General features: G+C 39.5%; 4 protein-coding genes across 4 annotated transcripts in view; all 4 read right to left on the bottom strand.

The window, feature by feature from the left end:
• Positions 1-999: 999 nt before the first annotated feature.
• On the bottom strand, positions 1000-3545 carry LOC139783969 (uncharacterized). Its single transcript, XM_071723133.1, has 3 exons — positions 3352-3545; positions 3035-3275; positions 1000-2931 (listed from the first exon to the last, which is right to left on the bottom strand). The coding sequence occupies exons 2-3, from the start codon at positions 3248-3250 to the stop codon at positions 1000-1002; spliced, it is 2148 nt and encodes a 715-aa protein (XP_071579234.1). The 5' UTR covers positions 3251-3275; positions 3352-3545.
• An 8919-nt stretch (positions 3546-12464) lies between these two features.
• LOC139783968 (uncharacterized) lies at positions 12465-13061 on the bottom strand. The gene has a single exon (XM_071723132.1). The coding sequence runs from the start codon at positions 13059-13061 to the stop codon at positions 12465-12467; it is 597 nt and encodes a 198-aa protein (XP_071579233.1).
• A 1505-nt stretch (positions 13062-14566) lies between these two features.
• Positions 14567-16621, bottom strand: LOC139783967 (uncharacterized). The gene has a single exon (XM_071723131.1). The coding sequence runs from the start codon at positions 16619-16621 to the stop codon at positions 14567-14569; it is 2055 nt and encodes a 684-aa protein (XP_071579232.1).
• An 805-nt stretch (positions 16622-17426) lies between these two features.
• Positions 17427-25900, bottom strand: part of LOC139783966 (tectonic-1) — a 30299-nt gene continuing 21825 nt past the window's right edge. Inside the window, exons 2-3 of the mRNA XM_071723130.1 lie at positions 22247-22437; positions 17427-20685 (exon numbers count right to left, since the gene is read on the bottom strand). Of these exons, the coding sequence (XP_071579231.1) occupies positions 19606-20685; positions 22247-22437 (1271 nt within the window). The 3' untranslated portion in view covers positions 17427-19605. The remainder of the gene's footprint in view (positions 20686-22246; positions 22438-25900) is intronic.

Genomic DNA, 25900 nt, shown 5'->3' with positions numbered 1-25900 from the left:
TTGGAAATGTAACTGAAGAAATAATTAACTTCCCAGGACTGATCAAATTCTTGAACATACCTTTTGTGATCCATCCTTAAGATAGATTTGTTAAAAGAAGAACAAAACCTATTTTTTTCCACTGCAAACGACAGCAACTTCTATCAGCCGATGTGTCCACTACGACCGAGAGAGTTTAAATGACTCTCAGGAAGCAAAATTTTTTAAACAATTGATGACGGCGACTGTTACGCGATCACGCCGGTTGCGTTGGGTTAAACTCTCTCGCGCCCACGTAACAGTCGCCGTCATCAATTGTTTAAAAAATTTTGCTTCCTGAGAGTCATTTAAACTCTCTCGGTCGTAGTGGACACATCGGCTGATAGAAGTTGCTGTCGTTTGCAGTGGAAAAAAATAGGTTTTGTTCTTCTTTTAACAAATCTATCTTAAGGATGGATCACAAAAGGTATGTTCAAGAATTTGATCAGTCCTGGGAAGTTAATTATTTCTTCAGTTACATTTCCAATCGTACGGTTTGTTTACTTTGCGGTTTTGAACCTTCGGCAGTAAAAAAATTTACAGTAGAGAGGCATTTCATAAATAGTAGGGTTCTAAAGCATGGAAAAATTTCCGGTAAAATTGGAAAAATTTCCGGTTTTTTTGGAAAAATTTCCCTTGTATTTTTTTCCAAGAAAAATATGAAAAAATATTTAATTTCTTTTTTTTGTATGTTTTGCTTCAAACCGTTACTTAAAAATCTTAAGAGACTGAAGAAAACTAATATTCTTCTTTACGTTGACATGAACTACATCCTACATCACATGCTATGCTATAATATTATTGTATATTGTATTACTTTTGATAAAATGAGGGGCTTTGTCAGAGAGAAAAAGTCATATATGTTATATGTATATCCAAATTCTCAAATTATATTTTTATTTTGAACAGACTTATATAAGTTTCAAAAATACATTAGTACTAATTACTAATGCATCACAATTGTCAATTGCACTTTGAACATCATCTCCTCTCGCTTATTTTACTTATTCTTATGTAATTGGCACATTTTGAGAAATTGAGACTCATGACTTCTGAGTAGTCTGAGTCACTTTCACTTTCAGTTTCAGACATGAAGTCTAGAGAATCACAGTCTAACTCAAAACTTAAACCTATATCGGCTATATCATTGGTGCTGTCAATAGGAACAGGTACATAAGAGGTATCATTACAACTACTATCACAAAAATCCTTATTTTTAGCTTTGGACGGCTTCTCAGGTAACGCATTTGCAGTGAAACGCAGGTTGGATTTGATTGCAACCTGCTTTTGAACTCGCTCATTAGTCAACCTGTTTCTTATCTTTGAATGAACAAAGCCATGGGTTGACCAGTTACGTTCACAAGCAGCTGAACTAGGTGGAACATTAAATAAACGCATAGCAATAGGATAAAGATTTTGATCTGAACAAAATCCTCCCCACCAAGTGGCAGGGCTCACATGAGCGGCAGCTTCCCAGATACTACTATCAGAGAAAAAACCAGTTTTTGTTCTAAATTCAGCTAAATTTGCCAAGACCAAACCTTTTTCCAAGTTCAGGAATTCACATTGCTTACTTATAAATTGAAAAGCTGATTGCTTTTCAACTAATTCTAAATCTTTACCCAATTTCTTTGGATCTAGTAAATTGGCTGCAAAATGAATTTCAGAGTTACAATTGTACAGTCTTTCAACAATAGCTTTATTCACTTTTATTTTCTCTTCACCGGTGAATATTGAAGAAGTATCGACTGCAAGAGAAACATTAGTACTAATCTGTTTTGTTAGTTGAGGCACCTCTGAAAGTACAGTTTTATCACTTTCTACTTTAGATATTGCTTTAGCGATTTCAATCAACATTTTGTATAATTCACTTATAAGTTCCCAAAAACCATCATTGTCCAAAACCATATCTCGTATTTCTCTTTTAACATCAAGATTTTCCTCAATTACTGTAGCCTGCATTGCTGCTTTGTTGGATCTGATTGAGTACAGAGAAATTACTAAGTAAAACCATCTGGTTTTTGGTGGCAGCTTGAGAGAAATAGCCTTAGACCCATATCTTTCTTTCTGCTCTGACTTGAAAACAGCATTAATAACATGATGATTCTTGAATTCTTTAATTACCTTTTTTACTTTTTTATTTATACACTGAACGCTTGGCTGTTTGATCATGTCATTCACAAGCAAATTTAATGAATGTGCACAGCAACCAATTGTTACAATGTGAGGATGTTTTTCATTTACCAGAGACCACGCTGCACGCATGTTAGCTGCATTATCAGTAACAATCAAAAATATACGTTTCACATCTACATCATCTTTGACAAGATCATCTATTATCTTAAGTATTTCACTAGATATAAACTTAGCTGTTTCTCGCTCTTTACCAGGTGCGACTGATTTCAAAAATATCGGTTCTGGAGTGGATATGACAAAGTTTATTAAATTCTCTCCCCTTATATTTGTCCATCCATCAGTTATAATACCCAAACACGGAGCAGCTTTAATCTTTGCTTTCACAGACTGCATAACCTGGTCATATTCAGAATTTAAAAGAGGGTTACTTATTTGGTATGCAGATGGAGGTTCATAGGAAGGACGCATGAGAGACATAGCAAACTTCCAGTATGGATTTTCAAAGATGGAAAAAGGAACACCAGTAATAAACACTGCTCTAGCCAAAGCATGATCAATTTTTGTCTTCATTTTATCCGTAGTCACTGAAACGAATTTCTCTAAGGTCTTATTAGATCTTGAGGATTTTGAAGTGCTTGAGCTTGACACTGAGGGCGTACTGGCTAGAGTTGATTCAAATGAAGGAGCAGCATTAGGTACGGACAAGGGCACGAGATTGTTATCCTCATCATCACTTGTATCGCTTTGAATTCTTAACCTCTTTGTACTTGAATGTTTCTAAAACATAAAAAGGAAAATGATTAAAATGAAATGTGTCACTGTTTTGGCCAATTTTTATAATTAATTTTTTTGATTAATTTTTTTTTAAGAAAAGACTAACCTGGATAGCTTTCTGAGTTTCTTTTCTTGCACTCTCCGGGCATTGTTTACAGTCTTTCGCAATGTGCTGAATCATCCGCGTAGCGTTGGCAAAGGAATACTTTAGGTTACAATAGCTACAAACTGCTATACAGGATAGGGAGGTTTTGGAAGAAGTTGATGGACCTTCTGATGTCACAAAATGTCGCCAAATACTAGCTTTCTTACGTCCCATCATGTATTTGAGTATTTCTGGCAAAAAACTGGGAAAAAATGCAGTTGTTATACGTAAAGTTCAGATTTAATTGGACAGATAATAATGTAGATAATTTTGCTTACCAAAGATTGTTTCTTTTGTCAACTAAAAATAAACTTCACCTCGCAGCGTCGTGGCCGCAGCTTCTTCCTTACATTTACACCCACTACGTCTCCACAGCCTCCTCCGCAGTCAAAACAACAGCTTCTTAGGTTATACCAGATGACAAATCGGTGGCCTTAGGCCCACTTCCACAAACGTCGGTTAACTTTTAACTTTTAACCTTAGGTTAACTTACTCTTTGTCTCTTTCCAACGTTCTCCTTAGAAAGAGACGACTTAGGTTAACTCACTCTTCGTCTCTTTCTAAGGAGAACGTTAGAAAGAGACAAAGAGTAAGTTAACCTAAGGTTAAAAGTTAACCGACGTTTGTGAAACTGGCCCTTCCTTACTCACACAAAAAATCTGTTTTCTATTGCTGCACTGCTGAACTAGTGCACACTGGTGCAGTAAATTAGAGTAAAACGTAAAACAAAATATAATTGTCCCACTACTACCACTCTAACTTACTGCACCAGTGTGCACTAGTTCAGCAGTGCAGCAATAGAAAACAGACCACAGACCTCTGGGGCTCGATTCTCTAACGAGAAACGTATGCGCAAACTCTGCTCTAACAGAAAGGCTGCAAATTGATTGGCTATCGCACAGTTTTTAGCCAATAAGCTTGCAACTTTTCTGTTAGAGCAGATTTTACGCATACGTTTGTCGTTAGAGAATCGGACCCCTGATGTATGTACGTATATACGAGCATACACTGCATACAGCTGGTTAGGCCGTAACTCGTAAGCGCGGCGCGCCGGCGCGCCAGATTCAAAACAATCAAAACAACCCGAAGACCCGAACTAATGACGTCAGAAAAAAATTCTACAGCTGTAGAAAGGTCAATTAAAAGCAAAATAAGAAAAAAAGTATTTTTCTAATTTTTCTTATTTTTCGGAAAAATATGAAAAATTTCACGGAAATTTTTCCCAAAAAATTTTTTTCCGGAAAATTTCGAACCCTAATAAATAGTCATTCAGTCGATTACTCGAATTACTCACATTCAGAAAAGTTAAGTATTATTGAAGGATTGAAATTAGTATATCAAGAATGGTTATTTTTTGAAGAAGGTGCAATATCTTCTTCTAAATCTTCCTCTCAAAAATCCCTACTAGCCTCTTATGCTATTTCTTTGCTTATAGCACAAAATTCGAAGCCATTTACCGAAGGTACTTTCGTGAAAAACTGTATCATCGAAGCAGTAAAAGCTTTCGGTAATTCCTTGAGGCTTGACGAAGCAATGCGTATTCCTCTCAGTGCAAAAACTATTACTTCGAGAATTACTGATTTCAGTAATTCTATAGAAGAAAAATTAAAAAATCTTATAAAGTCCTGTATGTATTTTTCTTTGTGTTTGGATGAGAGCACCGATATCCGACATACGAGTCAGTTGAGTATTTTTATTCGAATCGTGCAAGACGATTTCTCATGTGTCGAGGAGCTCTTAGATTTTGTCTCGTTACATGATACAACAACCGGACTTGATATTTTTTTAGCAGTCGAAGACTCGCTTAAAAAGTTTGACGTAGACTTCAATAAATGTTCTTCGATTACGACTGACGGCGCAAAAGCTATGGTAGGTTCAAAAATAGGATTTGCCGGCCAATTAAAGCAGCGAAATTTTAATATCCCTATTATACATTGTATAATTCATCAGGAAGCACTAAGCGGCAAAGTTATCAAATTGTCAACAGCTATGGAGACTGTTACTAAAATCATTAATATAATTAAAGGTGGACACAAGTTCCTCAGTCATCGAAAATTTCAATTATTTCTCCAAGAACATAATGCTGTCCACACAGATGTCCCACTTTATTGTTCAGTACGTTGGCTTAGTGCTGCAAAATGTTTGGAAATATTTTTTGCAATAAGAAAAGAGATCCTCCTTTTCTTGCAAGAAATAAACAATCCAAAATTTCAGGAATATATATCTGTTTTAGAAGATATAACATTTCTTTCCGAACTTGCCTTTATTACTGACATGACTAATCAACTTAGGCTTCTCAATTTAAAGCTGCAAAAACCAAATCAAAATATTTCCCAATTAGTTAGTCATGTTGATTCTTTCCGAAGGAAATTACAGTTATTCAAATCTCATTTAAATAATAACATTTTCCATTTCTTTCCTTCTTGCCAGATTCTTCTCGAAGAACATGGCAGTAGCTGTAATTTCAAGGAAAACATCCATTTCGTAGATTCTGTTATAGAAGAATTCGATACGCGTTTCACCTGCTTCGAAAAACTTCGAACAGAATTAATTCTTTTTGAGAATCCTCTTACAGCGCCAATCGAAGAACAGCATCTTAATTTACAGGATGAATTATGTGATCTGCAAAATAATATTTCTTTTAAAACGGTTAAAGAAACCGGTGCAGATTTTTATAAAATTTTATCGAAATCATCCTACCCCAAGCTTCGAGATTTTGGACTCCGAATTTATTCTATGTTCGGATCTACATATTTGTGTGAGACTTCTTTCTCAAAAATGAAACTGATCAAAAATGAAAAACGTTCTTGTTTAAGCGACAATTCTTTACCGCGTCTTATGCGTCTTGCTACGTGCAATATGCAGATCGACGTTCCTGCTGTCGCTTGTAAAAAATCCCGAAAATAGTTATTCTGAATGTGAGTATTTTTTATTTCACTTAAGAGATTTATATATAAATATATATATATATATATATATATATACACATATTCTGCTTCTTCATTAATTAAAGTTCCAATTAATTAAATTTATGAAAGGGTTGTCTGTCTTCAGTGGATTAGGCCTACAGGGGATACCACTTAAAAAAAAACGCGTCAATAATAGTACCCCATGGGTGATGCGGAAAACTATTCGCGGAGTGCCGGTACGGTGATGCGGTCGCAAAACGGCACGGTCCTGAGCCTCGCGAAGCTCGTAGGCTGCGCGCGGGACGTCGCGGTAAGAGGAGAGCGGGAGGCGGAGTCAAATGAAAATCGGCCGAAATGTGCATTTCTTGCCGAGCTCTGATGTAGAGCATTCGTCAAAATCGTCTCAAGATGGTCTTCCACATCTTCTGGTTTCCAAATTTACGGTAAAATAGGATTTTAACCAGGCTGTATTATTTTTTTCAAATATTTTGTCTCGATAAAATGCTGCCTTTCTTCTCTTTTCGAACGCAGGCATGAAATAACGACAAAGCTTGTCGCGTACGACATCGATTCCTTCATCATTTAGTTCAAACTTTGTACAAACATAATTTACTAATGAATCTACATTAGCTTCCTTGTCCCTGTAACCGTACGGAGGAGTGATGTCCCCCGCGATATTAACATAAGTGTCACCGACACGGTCGCCACTCGATTTTATCCCAAGAAACCGAGAAAGGATTATGAAATATATGGAGATTTTCCCAACCTTTCGACGCCCCGCTGATTCCTCTTTTCCCCTTCTGTTTCAGGTCGCCTTTTCGCCGTTGGATCTAGGATCGCCGCTGGACCAAGCTCTACGGACCTCTGGACTGCAGCTGTGCACCGCTGACTGGACGTCTCCGGATCGTCGCTGGACCACCTCAGGATCTCCCCGAACGGGCATAGGATCGCCAACAGGTAGGTATCGGGATCGGATAATTGTATCGGTAGGGTAAATTTACCGCACACGAGAGTTCAATAAAGGTATCTCTTTTGTTTAACAAAAACCAAAACTATATTTATTTTTCTATGTTGTAGATGATACAAGTGTTTGACTCGCGGATCTTATGATTTTACGCGTCTACCGCGGGATGTTCTACGCCGAGTACAAGTCCCTATCGCAAGGTGAATCGACCGTACTGTTCGGAGTCCGACGAAGAATTCCTCGAGTTATCGTCCCGGCTCCGGCTCCCGACTTTCGAGCTGCCGCCCTACTCCTGCCTGGGTACGCCCAGTCGCATGTACTTGACGCGTGATCGTCACGCGCCCGCATGTGGCGTTCGTCGCTTCCGCGTTCCTAGTCTATTGTTCGCCGTGCCAGATGTTACCGCGAACAAAAGGCCCATTGTACCGTTCAACCTGTTATTCACATACTCGTACACGTAAACAACTTTCTCCATACATGTGCGCGCATACCTTCTCGAATATTCTTTCGTACTTCCACGCAACGTTCCATTTCCCACAATTTATAGTTAATCTTGAATTAATTTATACATTAATTCCTCGGTTACAACTGTTGGAAAGAGAACTCTGCGTTTACATGTTCCATTCCTTACATCACCTACCCGGTAGATGCTTACCGCAATCTACGCCGTGATCCAATCCGCGCGCATCGACCGTGGATCGCGATCTTGCAATTCACGCGTTCAGCCTTTTGACCATTGGTCATTTCCCCTTAAACTCGATGCCTGGAACATGACTACGTCGCTGCCCCGCCGATCGGGCCGCTGGCTAGCCGAAATCGCTGACCGCTTCTCCGTGGCACCTCCATCTCGGACTTTACGCGTCCGCCCCGCCGTTTCACGGCGTTTCCCCGTTGGTCGCGACAACTACAACGATCCCACATCGGCGATATGCCGGTCGGGTATTTGGATCGCTCGATTCGCTTACCATGCACCATGGTACCTGTCTCTCGGGTTCTACGCCTCCGAACTGCCGACCGTTGGTGGCATTGTCTTACTTGCGGTGCCCGGAGTACTTGCATATCGATAACCCGTTGCCCGAGTCGATGGTTGGTTAGATTCGCCGACCACGCCCCGTGGTTACCCCATCTCGGGTTTTATGCCCCCGACAGATCGACTGCTGGCAGTATTGCCTTAATTGGGCTGCCGGTAATACCCTCACATCGATAAATCACCTACCATACCGGTGGTTTGCCTAAACTACTGACCATGTCTTATGGTCATCCCGTTTCGTGCGGTGGTTAGTTCGCTCGCGCGCTTGTCGCAAATTTTGCTAACGCCCGCCCCGCTAATACTTATACTGGGATAGGAATAGGTACACATATGCGAAATCACGTATTCGCTGTCCACGCCTACATCTTTACTACCCTTCTCCGCACGTGGATGTTCCATTCAACATTGCAGTCAGGTGTCGCTTCGCCTTGTCGGCACGCCTTTAACCCTACTTCATACGGCGCGATCCTACTGCCCGTTTTACGCCGCTCGCGCTACGATCTTTTCGGTCGTCCGCCCTTATGGCCGAGTTACTCGTGCGCCCGTACATTGCGAAACTTTTTTGGATTTACGTAATCCCTAAGTGGGCTCCGTTGGTCCTTACCCTTTTCCACCTTTGTTATACCTCTTACGCACACGGAAGTTCTTTCCGTTAAACCAAAACAAATCCCTTAGATTTCTTTGAATGAACAACAACACAAAATTCTTTAACTTTTAGCTTTGTTAAACTTAATCTTTTATTACAACAAACAAAAAAAACCAAGAAAAGGAAAAGGACGCAGGAAGCGAAGAAAAACTCAAACTTCTTTTCCATCACTTGGACTCGGTTAAATAAACTAATCACGCGCAACGCGTAAGATAATTCAATCTCCTTGGATTGTTGTGGGAACGAACACAAAAAAAACTAATGTTATTTATTTACACGCACGCATCTTACTATCTAAATATCCCTACTCGGCATCTTCCTTGATACGCCAGCCGTGTCGCGTATCGCCGCGTATATTCTTCTCCTTTGCGCCTGCTCCTCATCCGAGCTGGCTCTGCCGGTCGTGACCTCCGGCCGCTGGACTCCGGATTTCCTCTCTGTCTTGCCCCCTGGCGTGACGAGAGGCCTCGTGAGTATCCGGTCCTCCAGGATGGTTGGCCCCTTCTTCCGCATTGCTGTAGTAGGCACGACTGCAGCCGTCGGCTGCAGTCCCTAAGTAAAATGTCAGAAAAAATTTTATTTGTAACCTTAATGTTATTCATTATTTTTAATTTAATTATAGTATAATGAAACAAACTGTAATGAAGTGTAAACTATAAATGTTAAGCTATAAACTATAAGTGTAAACTATAAATATGTAAACTAAAAATAAACTAAGCTAAGACTAAATTGTACGTAAACTAAACAGTACCTAAACTATACTAAATTTATATGTAACTAAACTAAAATAGCTTAAGTAACTATAATATAGGAACAAAACTTAGAAGCTAAGATTTATAAACTAAATTGTCAATAACTGAATTTTCAACGGAAATGAATTACTTTTACGAAATGAGTAATAACTAAAATAAACGTATATATATATTTTTTTTTATTACGTAATAAGTACAAAAGTGGAACTTGTCACACAAACAGTTGTTTCTACATTGATTAGCTTAATAGAAATTCATTTGAAGCGATATTAGGTTGCAAGTCTATAATCAAGAGAAGCCTATGAAACATTCGTAAATAAGAAATCTCGCATGTATTAGTCAAGCTAAACGTAACGCATATGCGCGCATGTATATATTAAGCTGGGTATACACCTAGCGAACAAACACCGAACAAACAGGGAACGCGAACGTTCGTTGTTTACATTCGGTAAAGGCTACGTTTACACCACACGACCTGATCTATGACAATGGCTTGCGGGAAAAAAATTAATTCTTGTAAATTTGACGCATATACACTAGAAACAACCAAGACTTATATCCTTAGTATTATATGCCTTCATCTGTGCATAAAATATTGGTGCATGGCGGAAAAGTCATTAAATCGGCTCTTCTTCTTATTGACGGAAGAAGCTCATGAAGCAAAGAACAAGGACTTCAAACGCTTTCGCGAATATAATACCCGGAAGTGTAATCGAGGTGCTACTAATGCTGACATAATACATAAATTATTGATTTCTTCTGACCTATTTATTGGTAGCATTAGACAAAATAAAAATTGGAAAACTAAGGATAGCATTATCGATAAAGAAGCCCAGGACTTGTTAATCGCAGAGTAATATATGTTCTGCACACACATTGGTGCATTCGATTAACTTCTTTTTGTAAATTTATATCAAATATCAATTTGTAGCAAATTGTTTGAAATTCCGAGTGATTGTTCAAAGTTTATATGTATATCGCGATCTTGAAACTACGAACATTTCCGTTTTCTCATATTTACACGTAAATAAAAAGAAAGAAAAAACGTTTATCAAAAATCGGCCATGACAGATTTCTGAGGAATTTTATAAGCTTTAATTTAAGACCGTGATCATTAAAATCGGTTGTATACTTTCGGCTAAAAGTTATTTTGAACGAAAAGGTGCTATTTTGCCCCACTGTGCGCCCTGACAAACCCCCCTCCCCTGCCCCCCTCGCCCTCGAGTCCCCCCCGCCCGCTCCCCCCTCGGAGCACCCGGCCCAGATCTCTCATATACTTCCTACTTCCTTGTTTCACGAAGTCTATCAAGAGACCTGCTTTTGTTCTGAAGGCAGTCTGTATCTCTCTTTTTCTTTGCTCGACTTCTCGTTTATGACTCTCATTCCTCACTGACCAACATTTGATATTAATTTTATACGAAATATGTGATAAGCATTCGAAACAGCGAATACAGCAATGTAATGAAGAAGGTCCGAACGAAAAGTATTCATCTTTCACAATTTTTTGTTTCATTAAATTCAAATCGTTTATTTCACTTGGAGAAGCGCCACAAATATAACATTTCATTGATGATTTAGTATTTGTCATTATGTTACAGATTTTATTGTCGATCATAGTAAATAAAAGCGTATGCTGTATCGAAATACCTTCTTCGGAAACAGATGATATCAAAGAAGATATTTCTTCCTTAATTCTCTTAGTAATAGCTTTGACTTCAGTTTCTTCTTCCTTCACGAATTTGAATTCGATCGGTCTACAGAAACGAGTTGAGGAAGGGGTATCGTTTGACCACAATACTTCGCCATTTTCATTAGAATAAATTTTTATTGGTACAAAACTGCATATAAAAATACTAGAATCATCGTATAAGGGATGATCAAAATTCAACTTGTAACGCGATTGATCGGAAGCATCATCGCATCCCCATTTAGATATCATCGTTAAATTTGCAGATGCACTTAAACGAGGACGTAGCAGTTTAATGAATCTAAAAGCAGTATGATCCAAAAGACTTTGTAGAGAGACTTTAACACCTATTTCAGAAATTCTATCGTTTCTCGCTGTGGAAAACAATCTTTTTTCGATAATTGAGTTTGGTAATAACTAGGTAGTGCTCTAAATCTAAATTTGGTGACGTCACGAATAATATTATATTGATAGCGTGTTAATTTTGCAGAAATAAAAGTACTTAAGGATGTTTTACCTATAGCTATATGTAGTATAATTTTGTTTTCTTGATTGAAGACTTTGCATGTATGTCAAACAACTCAAAATTTTTTATATGTTAGAAGGGATTACCGTTAACAGTTTGCTTGGGGGGTTGTGAATCGCCCCGGATTCGCGAAAGGTCTAGGATATCTCGAAGGACCAGGGGGGGGTATCGGCCCCTCACGAAAGCAATAATCAGCGATTGGTGCACTATGCACTTTAACGAACAACGAAAGCGTGAAGCAATAAGCGACTCACCGTGTCGGTGCCCCGGCGCCCTCCTGGGGGATGCGCTTCCTTGATCTCGTCTCTCCTCGTGGCGGTCCTCCGTGTGGTGCGGGAGGAGCAGGCAGCAGGCAAGGCGGAGCAAGGCAAAGCGTGCAACAGGCAGAGACAGGCAAGCAAGCAGGCAGGCAAGGCACGACACGCTGATTGATACTCGTCGACGACTACTAATGCACTTGTCGAAGACGACTCTTGTATGTAACTTGACGACATCCGAAATGATGCGTCTGAACTTGACCACATCCGCATGATGAGTGAGTGCTCCGTACTCTTCCGCTCGCGCACCTGTGGAAGTACGGCGCGAGCGAGTACCAATTTCTCCATAATTAGGCGTGCCACCCGCGGGCGGGCAGCACGAGTCGGGTGAGTCGCGCGAATATTGACAATACATTGATCGCGATCCGCCAACGTTTCGCGCGAGTCGTCCACGAATCCGGAGTTACCGACGGTAACATCGGTCGTAATCCTATTTTACTGGCTAAGGCAAACAATTAAGCGAACAATTAGACGAACTATTAACGCAAGCGAACTTAAACTAATATTTACATGTGAGCGCCAAACATGCCGCCCACCAAAATACAACGCATTGTATTTTACTAATCCGAGTTCGCGGCCCGTGGTGGGGTGCCCATCGGCAAGGGGCACAATTTCACCAAGGGTCGCAAGATCGAGCCGTCCGCCACCCGAACCGTGGCGACACGCGGGACGCCATCGCTACCCAAATGTAGCGCCTCCACACGGCCGCGCTTCCAGCGCAAAGGGGACGCGTTATCGTCTTTGATAAGCACTAAAGAGCCCACGGTGAGCGGGTTGGCGGAGGTCCACCATTTGGGACACTGCTGCAGAGTATTAAGGTACTCCTTGTGCCAGCGCCGCCAAAAATCCTGTACTAGCTGCCATTGTCCTAAGCGATTCGTCGACAGCGGAGTCAGGTCGAGAGAAGGAACGGATACAAGAGGCTCCATGGTGAGGAAATGTCCCGGGGACAGGACCTCGAGATCCAGAGGATCTGTGCTTAGAGGGCAGAGGTGCCTGTAGTTCAGGACGGACTCGATCTGCGCGAGGACCGTCGTGAACTCCTCTATCGATAGAATTTGATCCCCTACCACCCGCCGAAGGTGTGTTTTAAACGACCTGACACCCGATTCCCAGAGGCCCCCGAAATGGGGCGCAGAGGGAGGATTGAACGACATTTGATCCTTTCTCGCTCCGCCGCGTGGCACATGTGCTGCTCGAGCTCTCGCGCTGCTCCCACAAAATTGGTGCCGCAGTCGCTGTACAAGAGAGAGCAGCGTCCGCGACGGGCGACGAAACGTCGCAGCGCAGCGAGAAAGGAGTCGGTGGACAACAAGAAAGCGACTTCTAAATGTATTGCCTTAACCGCGAAGCAAACGAATAGGCATACATAAGCCTTGAAGGAGGAGACTCCCCGAGCTCGACGAGGAACTATCGAGAACGGCCCCGCGAAATCTACACCGCTAATCGAAAATGGCTTGACTGCACTAACCCGTTCGACCGGGAGGTCTCCCATGGAGGGTTGAAGAGCGCGAGGATTCGCTCGGAAACATCTGTAGCAACCGGCAAGGACGCGTCGGATCGCGCGATGTACTCCGATTATCCAAACCCGATGGGCGAGCAAATACTGGAGCGTGCGTCTACCTGGGTGCAAATGTGTACGGTGTACCTGTTCTATAGCGAGCTCGGTAAGTCGATATTTATTTGGTAGCAGCACAGGGTGCTTGGCCTCGAAACTCAATCCCGAGTGGATGAGCCTGCCGCCCACCCTGAGAATGCCCGTTGGGTCAAGGAAAGGAGCGAGTTTGAGAAGAGGCTTGGGTAGTCTCTTCCTGTTTCGAATTCGATCGATTTCTTCGCGAAAGGATTCCGATTGAACAAGTTTTACTACAACTAATAATGCCGAATGCGCTTCGAGTTAATCCACGGCCAAGGTCGCGGGCACCGGCTTGGCCCTGGATCGACTTATAAATCTTCGGAGATACGCTACTATTCTACAAATCTTATCTAACGACGAAAACCTATCTAATAATGAATATATGGAATGAAGTGCATCGAGCGCGACGAAGGGTACGATCCGTTCCTCCTCGCGAGAAAGGGATTCCTCCGAAAGAACAGGCTCGGCGCGGGGCTCGAAATCCACCAGCCACTCTGGGCCTCTCCACCACATTGAATTAGCCACGAGTTCGCGAGGAAAAAGTCCACGTGAGCAGTGATCGGCTGGATTGAACTCGGTGGCAACATGACCCCAAGCCGATACCGAGATCTTCTCTTGTATCCGAGCAACGCGATTGCGAACGAAGGTCTTCCATCGGTGCGGGGAAGAACGGATCCAATATAGAGCAACCTTGGCATCGCATCAGGCGTACTCCTCATCAATTTCTATGTGTCCTCGCAGGACCAGACGGACGTAAGCGATCAGGTTAGCGAGAAGCAACGCAGCGCATAGTTCCAAGCGGGGTAGCGAAAGAGCGCGTAACGGAGCCACCTTAGATTTGGCACAAAGAATTATGATTTTAGTCCCCGAAGGAGTGACAATACGCAAGTACACTACGGCCTCATATCCCTTCTCACTCGCGTCGCAAAAACCGTGCAACTCGCGCCAAATGCTATCGCCCGCGAGAAAGGTACGAGGTATACGAAGGGAGGCCAGCGCGTCAAATTCCGCTTGATAGCGCTCCCACTAGCGACGAACATCTAACGGGGGTTCATCGTCCCACTCAAGCTTCAAGGTCCATAAGTGCTGTATCAATCGCTTCGCGGTAAATGTCAATGGAGCTAAGAACCCCAAGGGATCAAATATACGTGCTACCTCCGATAAAATCGTACGCTTAGTGCATTTTCGAGTCAGAGGGTTAAGCTGAAACCCGAAGCTATCTGACTGCGAATGCCAACGAAGGCCCAGAACCTTAAGTGCTTGATCCTCGGTCGATTCGAACGAAAGCATTTTTTGACTACATATTCCCGGGTCGAGGCCCTCCAACGCGGCGGGATGGCTGCTCGCCCATTTTCGCAACTCGAAGCCGGCGCTCTGAAATAATTCGAGTAATTGATCGCGAAGCGCGATCGCTCGTTCGACGTTGCGGACACTGGCTACGACGTCATCCACATACAGAGACTCGAGTAGCGCCCCGTACACCAACGGATACTTATCCCTATTGTCGTAAGCTAATTTAAGCAAGCAATAAATCGCTAGAAACGGGGAGGCCGTGTTACCGAATGTGACCGTCTTGAGTATGTAATCGAGGATAGGATCCGATTCCGAAAAACGCCAGACGATGCGCTGATAATTGCGATGCTCCGGGTTTATCCAGATCTGCCGGAACATTTGTTTCACGTCCGCGGTAATGGCCACGGGCTCAGCGCGAAAGAGAAGCAAGACTGTGACAATGTCAGGCTGCAATCTCGGGCCGCTGAGCAAGGTATCGTTTAACGATAGCCCATTCGGGCATTTCGACGAAGCGTCGAAGACGACGCGAAGTTTTGTGGTGGTGCTATCAAGCTTGTAGACGCCATGATGAGGCAAATAGTAAACGCGACCGTTCGCGGGAAGGGGGTCGCTCGCCAACTCCATATGGCCGCTCTCGAGATAATCTTGCATAAACGCATTATAGTTATCTCGAAATTCTTTGTTCGACTTAAATCGGCGTTTGAGTGCGCGAAGTCTATTGATCGCTATCGGCCGCGAGTCCACGAAGAAAGGAGAGTCCGACGCAAAAGGATACGAAACGACGAAGCGGCCCGAATGGTCGCGATATGTAGTTTGATTAAATATCTCCCTACAGCGTTTATCCTCCTCCGAATACGGACTATGCTCCGGAACTTCCTCCAACTTCCACAAATGCCCCACCGCGGCGTCGATCGACTCGAGCGTGGTAGCAAAGGAGTGCAGAGATTGCACCTTTAACGACGGAGAAACCGCGCCCATCAAAACCCATCCAAATACCGTATTGAAGGCGTCCGGTTCCCCCTTTTTTCCGGTACGACGGCCGTCACGCAGCACGGACACGAAAGATTCCGCTCCCAATAGAATATCGATAGAACCGGGCAAATGGTATTCCGGATCCGCGAGCGGAAGCCCCTTTAAATGGCTCCACGCTTCTGCGGCAATTCGGTTGGTAGGCAACGGCGAGGTTATGCGAAAAAGCACCGTGGCCTCGATGGGGAAGCAAATTTCATTGCGATTTTGCGCCCGAATCACAAAAGACGTGAGGCCCCTCGTGGTGGCGGCCTCCGTCTCGTTGACGCCTAATACAGTCACGCGGTGCTTCGTCCGAGCGAATCCGCCTCTTCGAAGGCAGCTCTCGGTAATGAAATTGACTTGACTCGCGCTATCCAACAGGATGCAAACCGGAAACAACCCGCCATGCACGTCGAAGGCCTCCGCGCGAACCGTTGACAGCAAGACTCCGCCATTTGAGACGCTAGCCATCGAGACGATAGGTTGATCGCCTGCATTCACAGGTGACGCGGTGTTGTTAACGACTGGAGTGACCGCCGGAGCGGTCGCGAGAGACGGGCCGCTAGCCTGCTCGAAATGCAGGAGTGAGTGGTGCTTCGCCCGACAAAACCGGCAGGTCCAAGAGCTAGGGCAATCCTTCAGGCCATGTCCGGCACGGAGACAATTTAGACACAGTCCCTTTTCGCGAGCAAGGTTATGCCGTTCCTTGGCTGAGAGCTGTAGGAAACCGGGGCATTTAGCCAACGGGTGCTGCTTCGTGCATTTAGCATTTAGCATGCGTGACCAGGGCACGTTGTCACATCAAATGTAATTGCATGCAAAATGTTATCCAAACTGTATTCAACGTAAATATCAATATATTATAGTGCGCTGCAATGTAAAAAAGTAATATCCTTTACAGAAACATTAATTTTATTTCAAAAAAGTACAAAAAGCACGAAGTTTTCGTCTTAATCTAAATACAAGAATTCCACTCGAATGCACAACTTATTGATCGTTAACATCAAGACGAATTACTTCTAGATCGACTACTGCGGCTCTCGCAGTTTTCCGTTTGTAGGAGCGCACCATATCCCAATTGCACCTATGACATTAAAATTCGTGACAACGTGCCCCGAGGGCATTTTTTTACTCCAAACAGCCTCATGGCCGACACGTTTGAGATATTCATAAGGTTAGGTATTGCACGCGGTAGGTAAAAGTACATACTTTAAGATAATATAAAGGTCTATTCTGAAAAAACATAAGCTTCATGTCCAGTACGTTGAATATTAGACAATAAAATTTTACTTACGGTCGCAAAAAACTTTCAAGTTGATTTTACGTCAACACGGCTGGAGCAATCTCAACACTGTAAACACACCAAAGATGGGCATACACTAACACGTTTTGGGAATGACGGGTGCTGCCCTCTGGTTATTAGTTTTTTAAATAAGGCCGATGTAACAACGTGCCCCGTGTGACAACGTGCCCCGGTCTACCCTAACCTATCGAATTACTGGAATTTCAGTATTCACGAAAATGTCATACTTTATCAGATTACTTTGAGGAAAGAACAAGGGATAAAATCAATTATTATAAAATCAATTAAGCACATTTATTTATAGTTTAGGATATATATTAACATAAAATCTCGTCGAAATTTGAATCATACGTTTTTAATTTTTTCGTCTAATATCCGGTTTCTGATAGATTCGCCCCACTGTGCGGCGGTCGTTCTCTATTAAAAAGTTATGAACAAAAAAGTTTAAAATATATAACAATTTGTGTTAGTGCTAAAGGAAGTAATTTGCTGATGTGTGTATAAACAGTACACATGTAGGCGGGGGAGTGGAGGGTGAACCTCCTTTCACGTGGAAAGTTGAAAACCTGAACCTCAATGATGCAATGATAAACCTCGTTTCGCCCTGTAAGCAGGAGTGAGGTGAGGTAGGGTAAACTTTGTTTTGCGTGAAAAGTACAATGCTGTCCAAACTTGACTTTCCTTTGTTTATATATGTACTATTTTCATATACATATTAGTTGTTTATGCCTTTCAAAACTCAAAATAACTGCTATATTTCTCAAACTTCTTTCATTAATAACTTTTTAATAAACAACGACCGCCGGCTAAAACCTTTCGAAGGTCACTCGGGATGATGACCTTGACAACATATGTCAAGGTCAAAGTCATCGGTCAGGTTTGACCTTTTATGCATATTAACCGTTATTTTATGTACACTTCCAACTAATAGGGGAACTGTGCCTAATATTGCACTCCATTTTCTAAAACCAGAATCTTGACTGAAAACTCCTATAAGAATATAACTAAACCTCATCATTTTATTCTATGATTATCGTAATATAATCTCCATGGCATGAATGTGTTCAAAATTTACTTCAACTATCTTTTCTGAAGGAAAACAGAAAAAGTAGCGTTTGACGACATCGAAAAGAAGTGTTCCTAATATCGCACCCTTACACATTTTTATTAAAAATACAATTATGACAAACAATATATGCTGGAAATAGAAACAACTCAAAATAAGGTACATAAGGTTCGTTCTTAGTACATACCTTTTTTGCTATATTAATAACGGAAGATATTTCTTGCGAAATTTCGAAACCTCGTTAAAATTATGAACTGTTACGCAACTTTTTATATCACAATTTCAATTGAAATAAAACAAAAGATCGTCCAAAGCAGTATTGTTCAACAGTTTCCACTGTTCACTGATAGAATGCAACACGTAACAGTCTCAATATCGTAGGTGCGGAATTAGAAACAAGGCGATATTAGGCACAGTTCCCCTATATTCGTATCAGCAGCAATAGCATGAATCGATGTATGTGGATTTACATGAAAATGAGCCAATACTATTGCATAACTATCATTATTTGTACATGACTTTAATTAGGACGTTTTCCATCAGAAAATTTTCCAGTTTCTCGCAACTGCTGTTCAATGTTTCTGAAAGTTTTCTCTGACGGATGATTTCTATCTGAATATTGCTCCCTGTACAAGACTGCAGTTTTACGAGAATTTCTTTTACATTCACCAAATATTAATAACATACACATATGTCACTTTTTCTGAATTAGAATAATGATTCATTGCTGCTATAGAAACAACGATTAATATCCACTTCAAAAGAAGACGAAGAATACTGATATTAAGTAGTTATAAGTTGTTTCCAGACAACTTTCAGTGTTTATGTTTACACTTTTAGTCAGAGCTTATAAGTACTGCTATTCACACAAGATAATGTTGCAAATTTAATATTAAATATAAATAGAAGTGACATTTCTGATAGTGTGTTGAATTTGTCTTAAACTCCCCTTAAATATTATGAAAAAAATAGTATGGTGCTATTTCAGAAGGTGATATTAATTTTTTTCTGAAAAATTTTTTTAATTTTTTTAATTGCGAGTTGTAGCTTGCATAAAGCAGATAAATGCTTATCTTACAATCTTTTTTTTTAATTGTCGAAAGCGTCTCAAAAATCGTGCGGGACTGTTACGCTAAACACCTTGTATATTATTTCCCTATTTAAAACTTTAAACCTTGTCTTCTATGAATTAATAATAATAGAGATACGGTTCTTTACCTCTAAGATGCAGATATATCATTCTAAATATGAGAATTCTAGAATACAATAAATATTTAGGTTAATGTTAATATTCGTAGTTTTAGATGTACATATTTTGTAATTTGCATATACAAAAATAAAATAACTAAAAATGAATAGAATTTAATCTTAAATTAATGAAATAAATATGCACTAAATTAAATACATATATAATATCCATAATACATATGTGATTAAAAAAATCGATATATTTGGTATTTCTATAATTCTTGAATCATTTAAGAAAGGATAGAAGAAATCATAAGGTAATGTGATATCTAAATTAGGCCCGCCAGCAAAATAGTATTTGGATGGCTTTGAAACATCATGAAAATTGACATAGGAAATAATATTGACATGGAGGACATCTGTACAATTCTTTAATGCACATTTGGTCCAGCTAACGTCTTCTTCCTTGCTGAATGCAATTCCAACACCCAATATTTTATAATTCGTCAATGTTTTGGGCTTTGACAACATAGAATAAAGGATATTCAAATGCATAGATGTAACTAATCCCGAACATAAGATTCGTTTTCCGATTGTATGCGCAGTTACTATATTTCGTGGTATCCTATCAAACACAACACGCAACCAATCAATAGCATTTTTGCTGGAAAAATTACCCAATTTTGAGACATAAGAACTATAATGTTGACTTATATTTAAGAAAGAGTCCTTTAGCAAAAGACTCATAGTCAGATTTTGTAGCTCCGCGCAAGATATTGTAGTAAAATTCTTGATAAATAATTTGACAGAGCATGTTAATCTAATATCTTCACCGAATACGATGATATGTCTATTAATTCGGTCACATTCTCCATTTTTTTCAGCCAAAGGCAATGTAAGAAATCCATCAGTTCTGTTGAAAAAAATATTATCGCTTTTATTAGCATGAGAAACGCCAACAATGATCGGCTTACCCATTACGTAGCCAGGATTTCCACTACGAATGAAAACTTTTGTATCATTTGAATCTATCCAATTGTATTCGATCTCGAAATATTGATAAAACGCATGAGAAGCATTTCCTATATTAAAATATGCATCAATAGTGTTGATACCAGCGGAACCATTGTGACCAATCACATATTTCAAACCCTTTACAATGTTGATACAAATCGAGTTCATGCAAAATCCCGATATGCTGGATATGTTGGTTCTGTTACATGCAGAAAATGACTTCAGACAGTAATGAGTTCTTACTGGCAAACAAATGTTGCTTTGACATATCTGAAAAATAATTTTTAGAATTAAGGCAAATAATAAATGTAAACAAGTAGAAGAATACCTCACATGAAGAAAAGTAAAAAGGTCTGGAACTATGGAAAAAAAATTAAGTACAAAAAGTTCAATTATATAGTATTCTTTATTGAATACCTAAATATAAAAATTATTTTATATAGTATTATCATATAATAAAATAACAATTTCACAATAATAATATAATATATAATAATATAATAATATAATAACAAATGTCGATTTTGCATATAATATATTATTAATATTTATGTTAATTTTAAGGATATAATTTTTGCAAAATAATATTATTAGTCCAGTCAAAATACGATTAGACCTAGAAAAAATTGCAACACAAGGTTTTATTACGTCATTGTGTTCAGAAAAATATACTGAACAACATATTCAAATTCCGCCATTTTCCGCTATCCCTAAGTATGTTTTTTATTAACAATTTATAAACAAATTTGTTTTTCTCCACAAATACGATGAATTTCGAAATTTTTGTAGAGATCAAAGTTGTAGAGCAGACAAATATCTACAAAAAATGTTCTTATGAATTTTTTGAAATATCTCATATTATTTGAGATATTTGCAACAAGAGCTACTAGGCTACGCGCGGAGCGGAGCGGAGAGTTCTAACAAGCACACGGCAGTCTCTACCGGTCGCTGCTAGTTATCTAGGTTCTACAAGGAACTTGAGTTGGTTCTCGATACTAGTATATGTGTCTATGTATACACACACATATATATGTATATATGTACATTCATATTATATATATATATATATATATATATATATATATATATATATGTGTGTATACATAGACACATATACTAGTATCGAGAACCAACTCAAGTTCCTTGTAGAACCTAGAGAACTAGCAGCGACCGGTAGAGACTATGTACATTCATATTATATATATATATATATAATATATACATATATATATATATATATGTATATGTGTGTATACATAGACACATATACTAGTATCGAGAACCAACTCAAGTTCCTTGTAGAACCTAGAGAACTAGCAGCGACCGGTAGAGACTGCCGTGTGCTTGTTAGAACTCTCCGCTCCGCTCCGCGCGTAGCCTAGTAGCTCTTGTTGCAAATATCTCAAATAATATGAGATATTTCAAAAAATTCATAAGAACATTTTTTGTAGATATTTGTCTGCTCTACAACTTTGATCTCTACAAAAATTTCGAAATTCATCGTATTTGTGGAGAAAAACAAATTTGTTTATAAATTGTTAATAAAAAACATACTTAGGGATAGCGGAAAATGGCGAAATTTGGATATGTTGTTCAGTATATTTTTCTGAACACAATGACGTAATAAAACCTTGTGTTGCAATTTTTTCTAGGTACCCCCCCTTTTTTCCGTATTTTGACTGGACTATATATATTATTGTTAATGTTGCTGTATTATATTTGCTTATTTTCTATTTTAATTTTTACAAAGAAATTTTATATTAATTCATGAAATTAATGTAGAATGTTATACAGAATAATATTCTTCATTATATTTTTACACAAAATTTACCTGTTTCATAGTAAATGTATTGTTGAATAACGGCAGAGATTTAATAACTGTGAAATTACTGTATGTCACAGTGAATAAAAATTGATTAACATTTGTTAATTCATTTTGTATGCATGTACCTTTCCAATTTTGTAAATATCTTAAAATCTTCTTAAACGTACATATTCCAGTAAATCCAGACTGTAGAAACTCTGAAATAATATTATTAAACATTTTTAATAATGATAATTATTATAAATCTGTAAGAGTTTGTTATTATTAAATTACTGTGTAATATTAATAGTAAAACTCCTATGTAGGGGAAGCAGCTCCTATTACCTTGACCTTGACATATATTATAGAGGTCATCCTTTAGAAGGTTTTAGCTGTCGCTTGTTTTTTTATTAAAAAGTTATTAACAAAAATAGTTTGAAAAATACAGCAGTTATTTTGAGTATTGAAAGACATAAACGACTAATATGTATATGGAAATAGTACATGTATGAACGAAGGAAAGTCTTTTAAAGCAGTGAATTGTTAATATGTTAAACAGTCTTTTTGTTCAAGCAGAGAATAATTGGCATAGAAAAGTATATATGTATACAATTTTATGTGTTAGAAAACATGAATACAAAGTATTTTCTGCTTTTACCATAATTGTATGATTATAATTGTAAACATTATTTATTGAATGCATGGGCGGAACAGGAGTTCCGCCCACACGTACATACACGGAATAGATCTATAAGGGAATTAATTTGCTAATATGTTTGTATAGACAGTATACATGTGGGCGGGGGAGGAACTGTCGTCCCTCCCCCGCAGACAGGAGTGAGTGGGGGTACACCTCGGTTTGCGTGGAAAGTTGGGGAAAACCCCAACCGTAAAATAATAGACCTAATTTCGCCTTTAAGCAGGCATAGGATAGAGTGGGATGGACCTCGCTTTGCGTGGAAAGTACAATGCTGTCCAGAGAACCATCCATGTGAAACGAGGTCCACCCCATCCCACCCCACCCCTACTTACAGAGCGAAACGAGGTCTATCATTGTACGATTCGGGTTTTCAACTTTCCACCTGAACTTAAGTCCAACCCCATCTACTCCCACCTACATGTGTACTGTCTATACATACATGTCAGCAAATTACATCCCTTAGTACTGACAAACTATTATATTTTTTAAACTTCCTTTATTAATAACTTTTTAACAAACAACGAGAGACGGCTAAACCTTTTGAATGTTGCTTAGGGTCATGACCTTGACAACATATGTCAAGGTTAAGGCCATTGGAGCTGCCTCCCCTAAACAGGAGTTTCACCATATTAATGAAATAACTTCTATGAATATATTTAGTTATACAATATAAAAATTATAATATACATTTTATTTATAATATACATTAATAATTTATATAAATTATATATATATTTAACTTAAAAAATAGATAAATTTGTAATTTTCTGTAATGTATTGGCATGTATTAGTAGTATGGAAAATTACGTGATTTCATATGTTGTGTTTCGTGTTTGCCTCGTGAATCACATAAACTCGTATTAAACAGCGTGACCAAGCGTGACGAGTCAGACAGTTGCTCCGTAACTGCCGACACGTTTAGGTGAGTGTAGCACCCATTTAACCACGTTTGACTATCGTCCCGGTTGGTCACGTTGATTTTGACCACTGAAGATGGGGGGGGAGGGGCAGTGTGGTCTAGTGGCAAAGGTGCCAGACTTATAACTGCGAGGACTTTGGTTCGAGTTTATCTGACCACAGTTGAAATATTTCATCTTTTAGAAGAAAGACATTAACCTACTGGTTTTCTTCCAGAGTTACACATGTGTACTACACACTACATTTCTTTCAAAATATTTAGTATTAGTACGAATACTAAAATTGTGTAAAACCACGAATGGCGAATGACCACGTCCCAATTGACCACGGTCCCGATTGACCACTGTCCCGACTGACCACAATCCCGATTGACCACGGTCCTGATTGACCACAGTCAATGCGCAGTAACGTAAAAGTGCGCGAAATTTAAAATATAGGGGAGACCGGGGCGAAGTCGTCACCGGGGCGGAGTCGTCACTACAATTATCTCGAAATCTGTATGTTGTGTGAACTTGTAAACGCTACTTATGGTGCCCATGTGACCAACGGAGTTTAGTGAGATTATATGCCATGTTGTGATTTTCATTAAGGCAAACGTGTTTTCGAAAGTTAAAAGTGAAATTTTTTGGGCGTCCAAAATTTTTAATATTTTAAATATTATTTTCTTTCCAAATCTCGAGATAAGTGATTCTGAAGAGAATGCATGCTAAACACGAATCCAGTGAAGTGTTTTTATTTTCGTTGATTTCTAATATTTCATGAGCGATCAAATTTAAAATCTGTGTCCGGGGCGAAGTCGTCACCAATCCACTGGGGCGGACTCGTCACTGTTTCGACTTTATCCCGGTGGTTTCACTCTATTTTTCGTCGCAAATGCGCGATTGTATTTCTCAATTGCAAGAAAATGGTACGCACATACCATCGCAAAATGACTCCCGTCGACAAGAAGCAAGAAGCAACTCAGGAAGGCAGTTCTCGCGGTGAAAGAAAATAAAATTAAGGGGGTATGCCACCTTTGGGCATGAAATTTAACCTTTTTTTTTTACGATTTTTTTTAACATATAAGGAATAGAGCAATCAAAAATCGGCTTTAAGGGGTCTTTTTATTATACATTGAAGATGTAAAAAAAAATTTTTTTGTATATAAAATTATTCGTATATAAAATATACACCCTGTCAAAAGAGGCCGTGTGCGTCCAACTGGTGTACACAATTTCGGCTGACTGGTATGACCTAGAACAGAAATCCAAAAAAATTCTTAATCTGTGATAGATTGGCTATGGAGGTACATAGGATTTTTGAAAAATACTGATTTTTGCGAAATTGACACTAATTTGAACAAAAGTGTCCAAATTTACACTGAAAAATCGTGTATAAAATTGGTTCCCAAAAAAAAACTAACAATCCAATTTAAAAACGGCTATGTACCTCCATAGCCAATCTATCACAGATTAAGAATTTTTTTGGATTTCTGTTCTAGGTCATACCAGTCAGCCGAAATCGTGTACACCAGCTGGACGCACACGGCCTCTTTTGACAGGGTGTATATTTTATATACGAATAATTTTATACACAAAAAAATTTTTTTTTACATCTTCAATGTATAATAAAAAGACCCCTTAAAGCCGATTTTCGATTGCTCTATTCCTTATATGTTAAAAAAAATCGTGAAAAAAAAGGTTAAATTTTATGCTCAAAGGTGGCATACCCCCTTAAGACAAAGTAAGATAAAGTAAGACAAAATTAAGACAAAAGATAAAATTAAGACAAAAAGTAGCCGCAATTTGGAGTCTCGAGAACTACGTTGAACGACTGGCTGAAGAAGAAAAATGATAAAATAGCACACGGACTTCCGGTTGAGTAAGAAAGGCGGGTGGTTGCTCGGAGAAGAGAAGGAGGAATTAGGGAGGGAATAAAGGAGTAAGAAACGAGGAATGTGACGAAAGAGAAGAGACGTATAAAGGAAGGACGGAGGAAGACGAGCACATGGAGGAGGAACCGGAGTCGTAAGAGAATCGGAGCAAGGCAGGATGGAGAATACGTGGAAAAGTGAGGTTAAGTCG

The sequence above is a fragment of the Temnothorax nylanderi genome, unplaced genomic scaffold (assembly GCF_030848795.1).
Source record: "Temnothorax nylanderi isolate EJ_2023f unplaced genomic scaffold, tnyl_v1.0 TNYL_tig0565_pilon, whole genome shotgun sequence".
NCBI lineage: Eukaryota > Metazoa > Arthropoda > Insecta > Hymenoptera > Formicidae > Temnothorax > Temnothorax nylanderi.
This window is presented reverse-complemented; position numbering and strand designations above follow the sequence as displayed.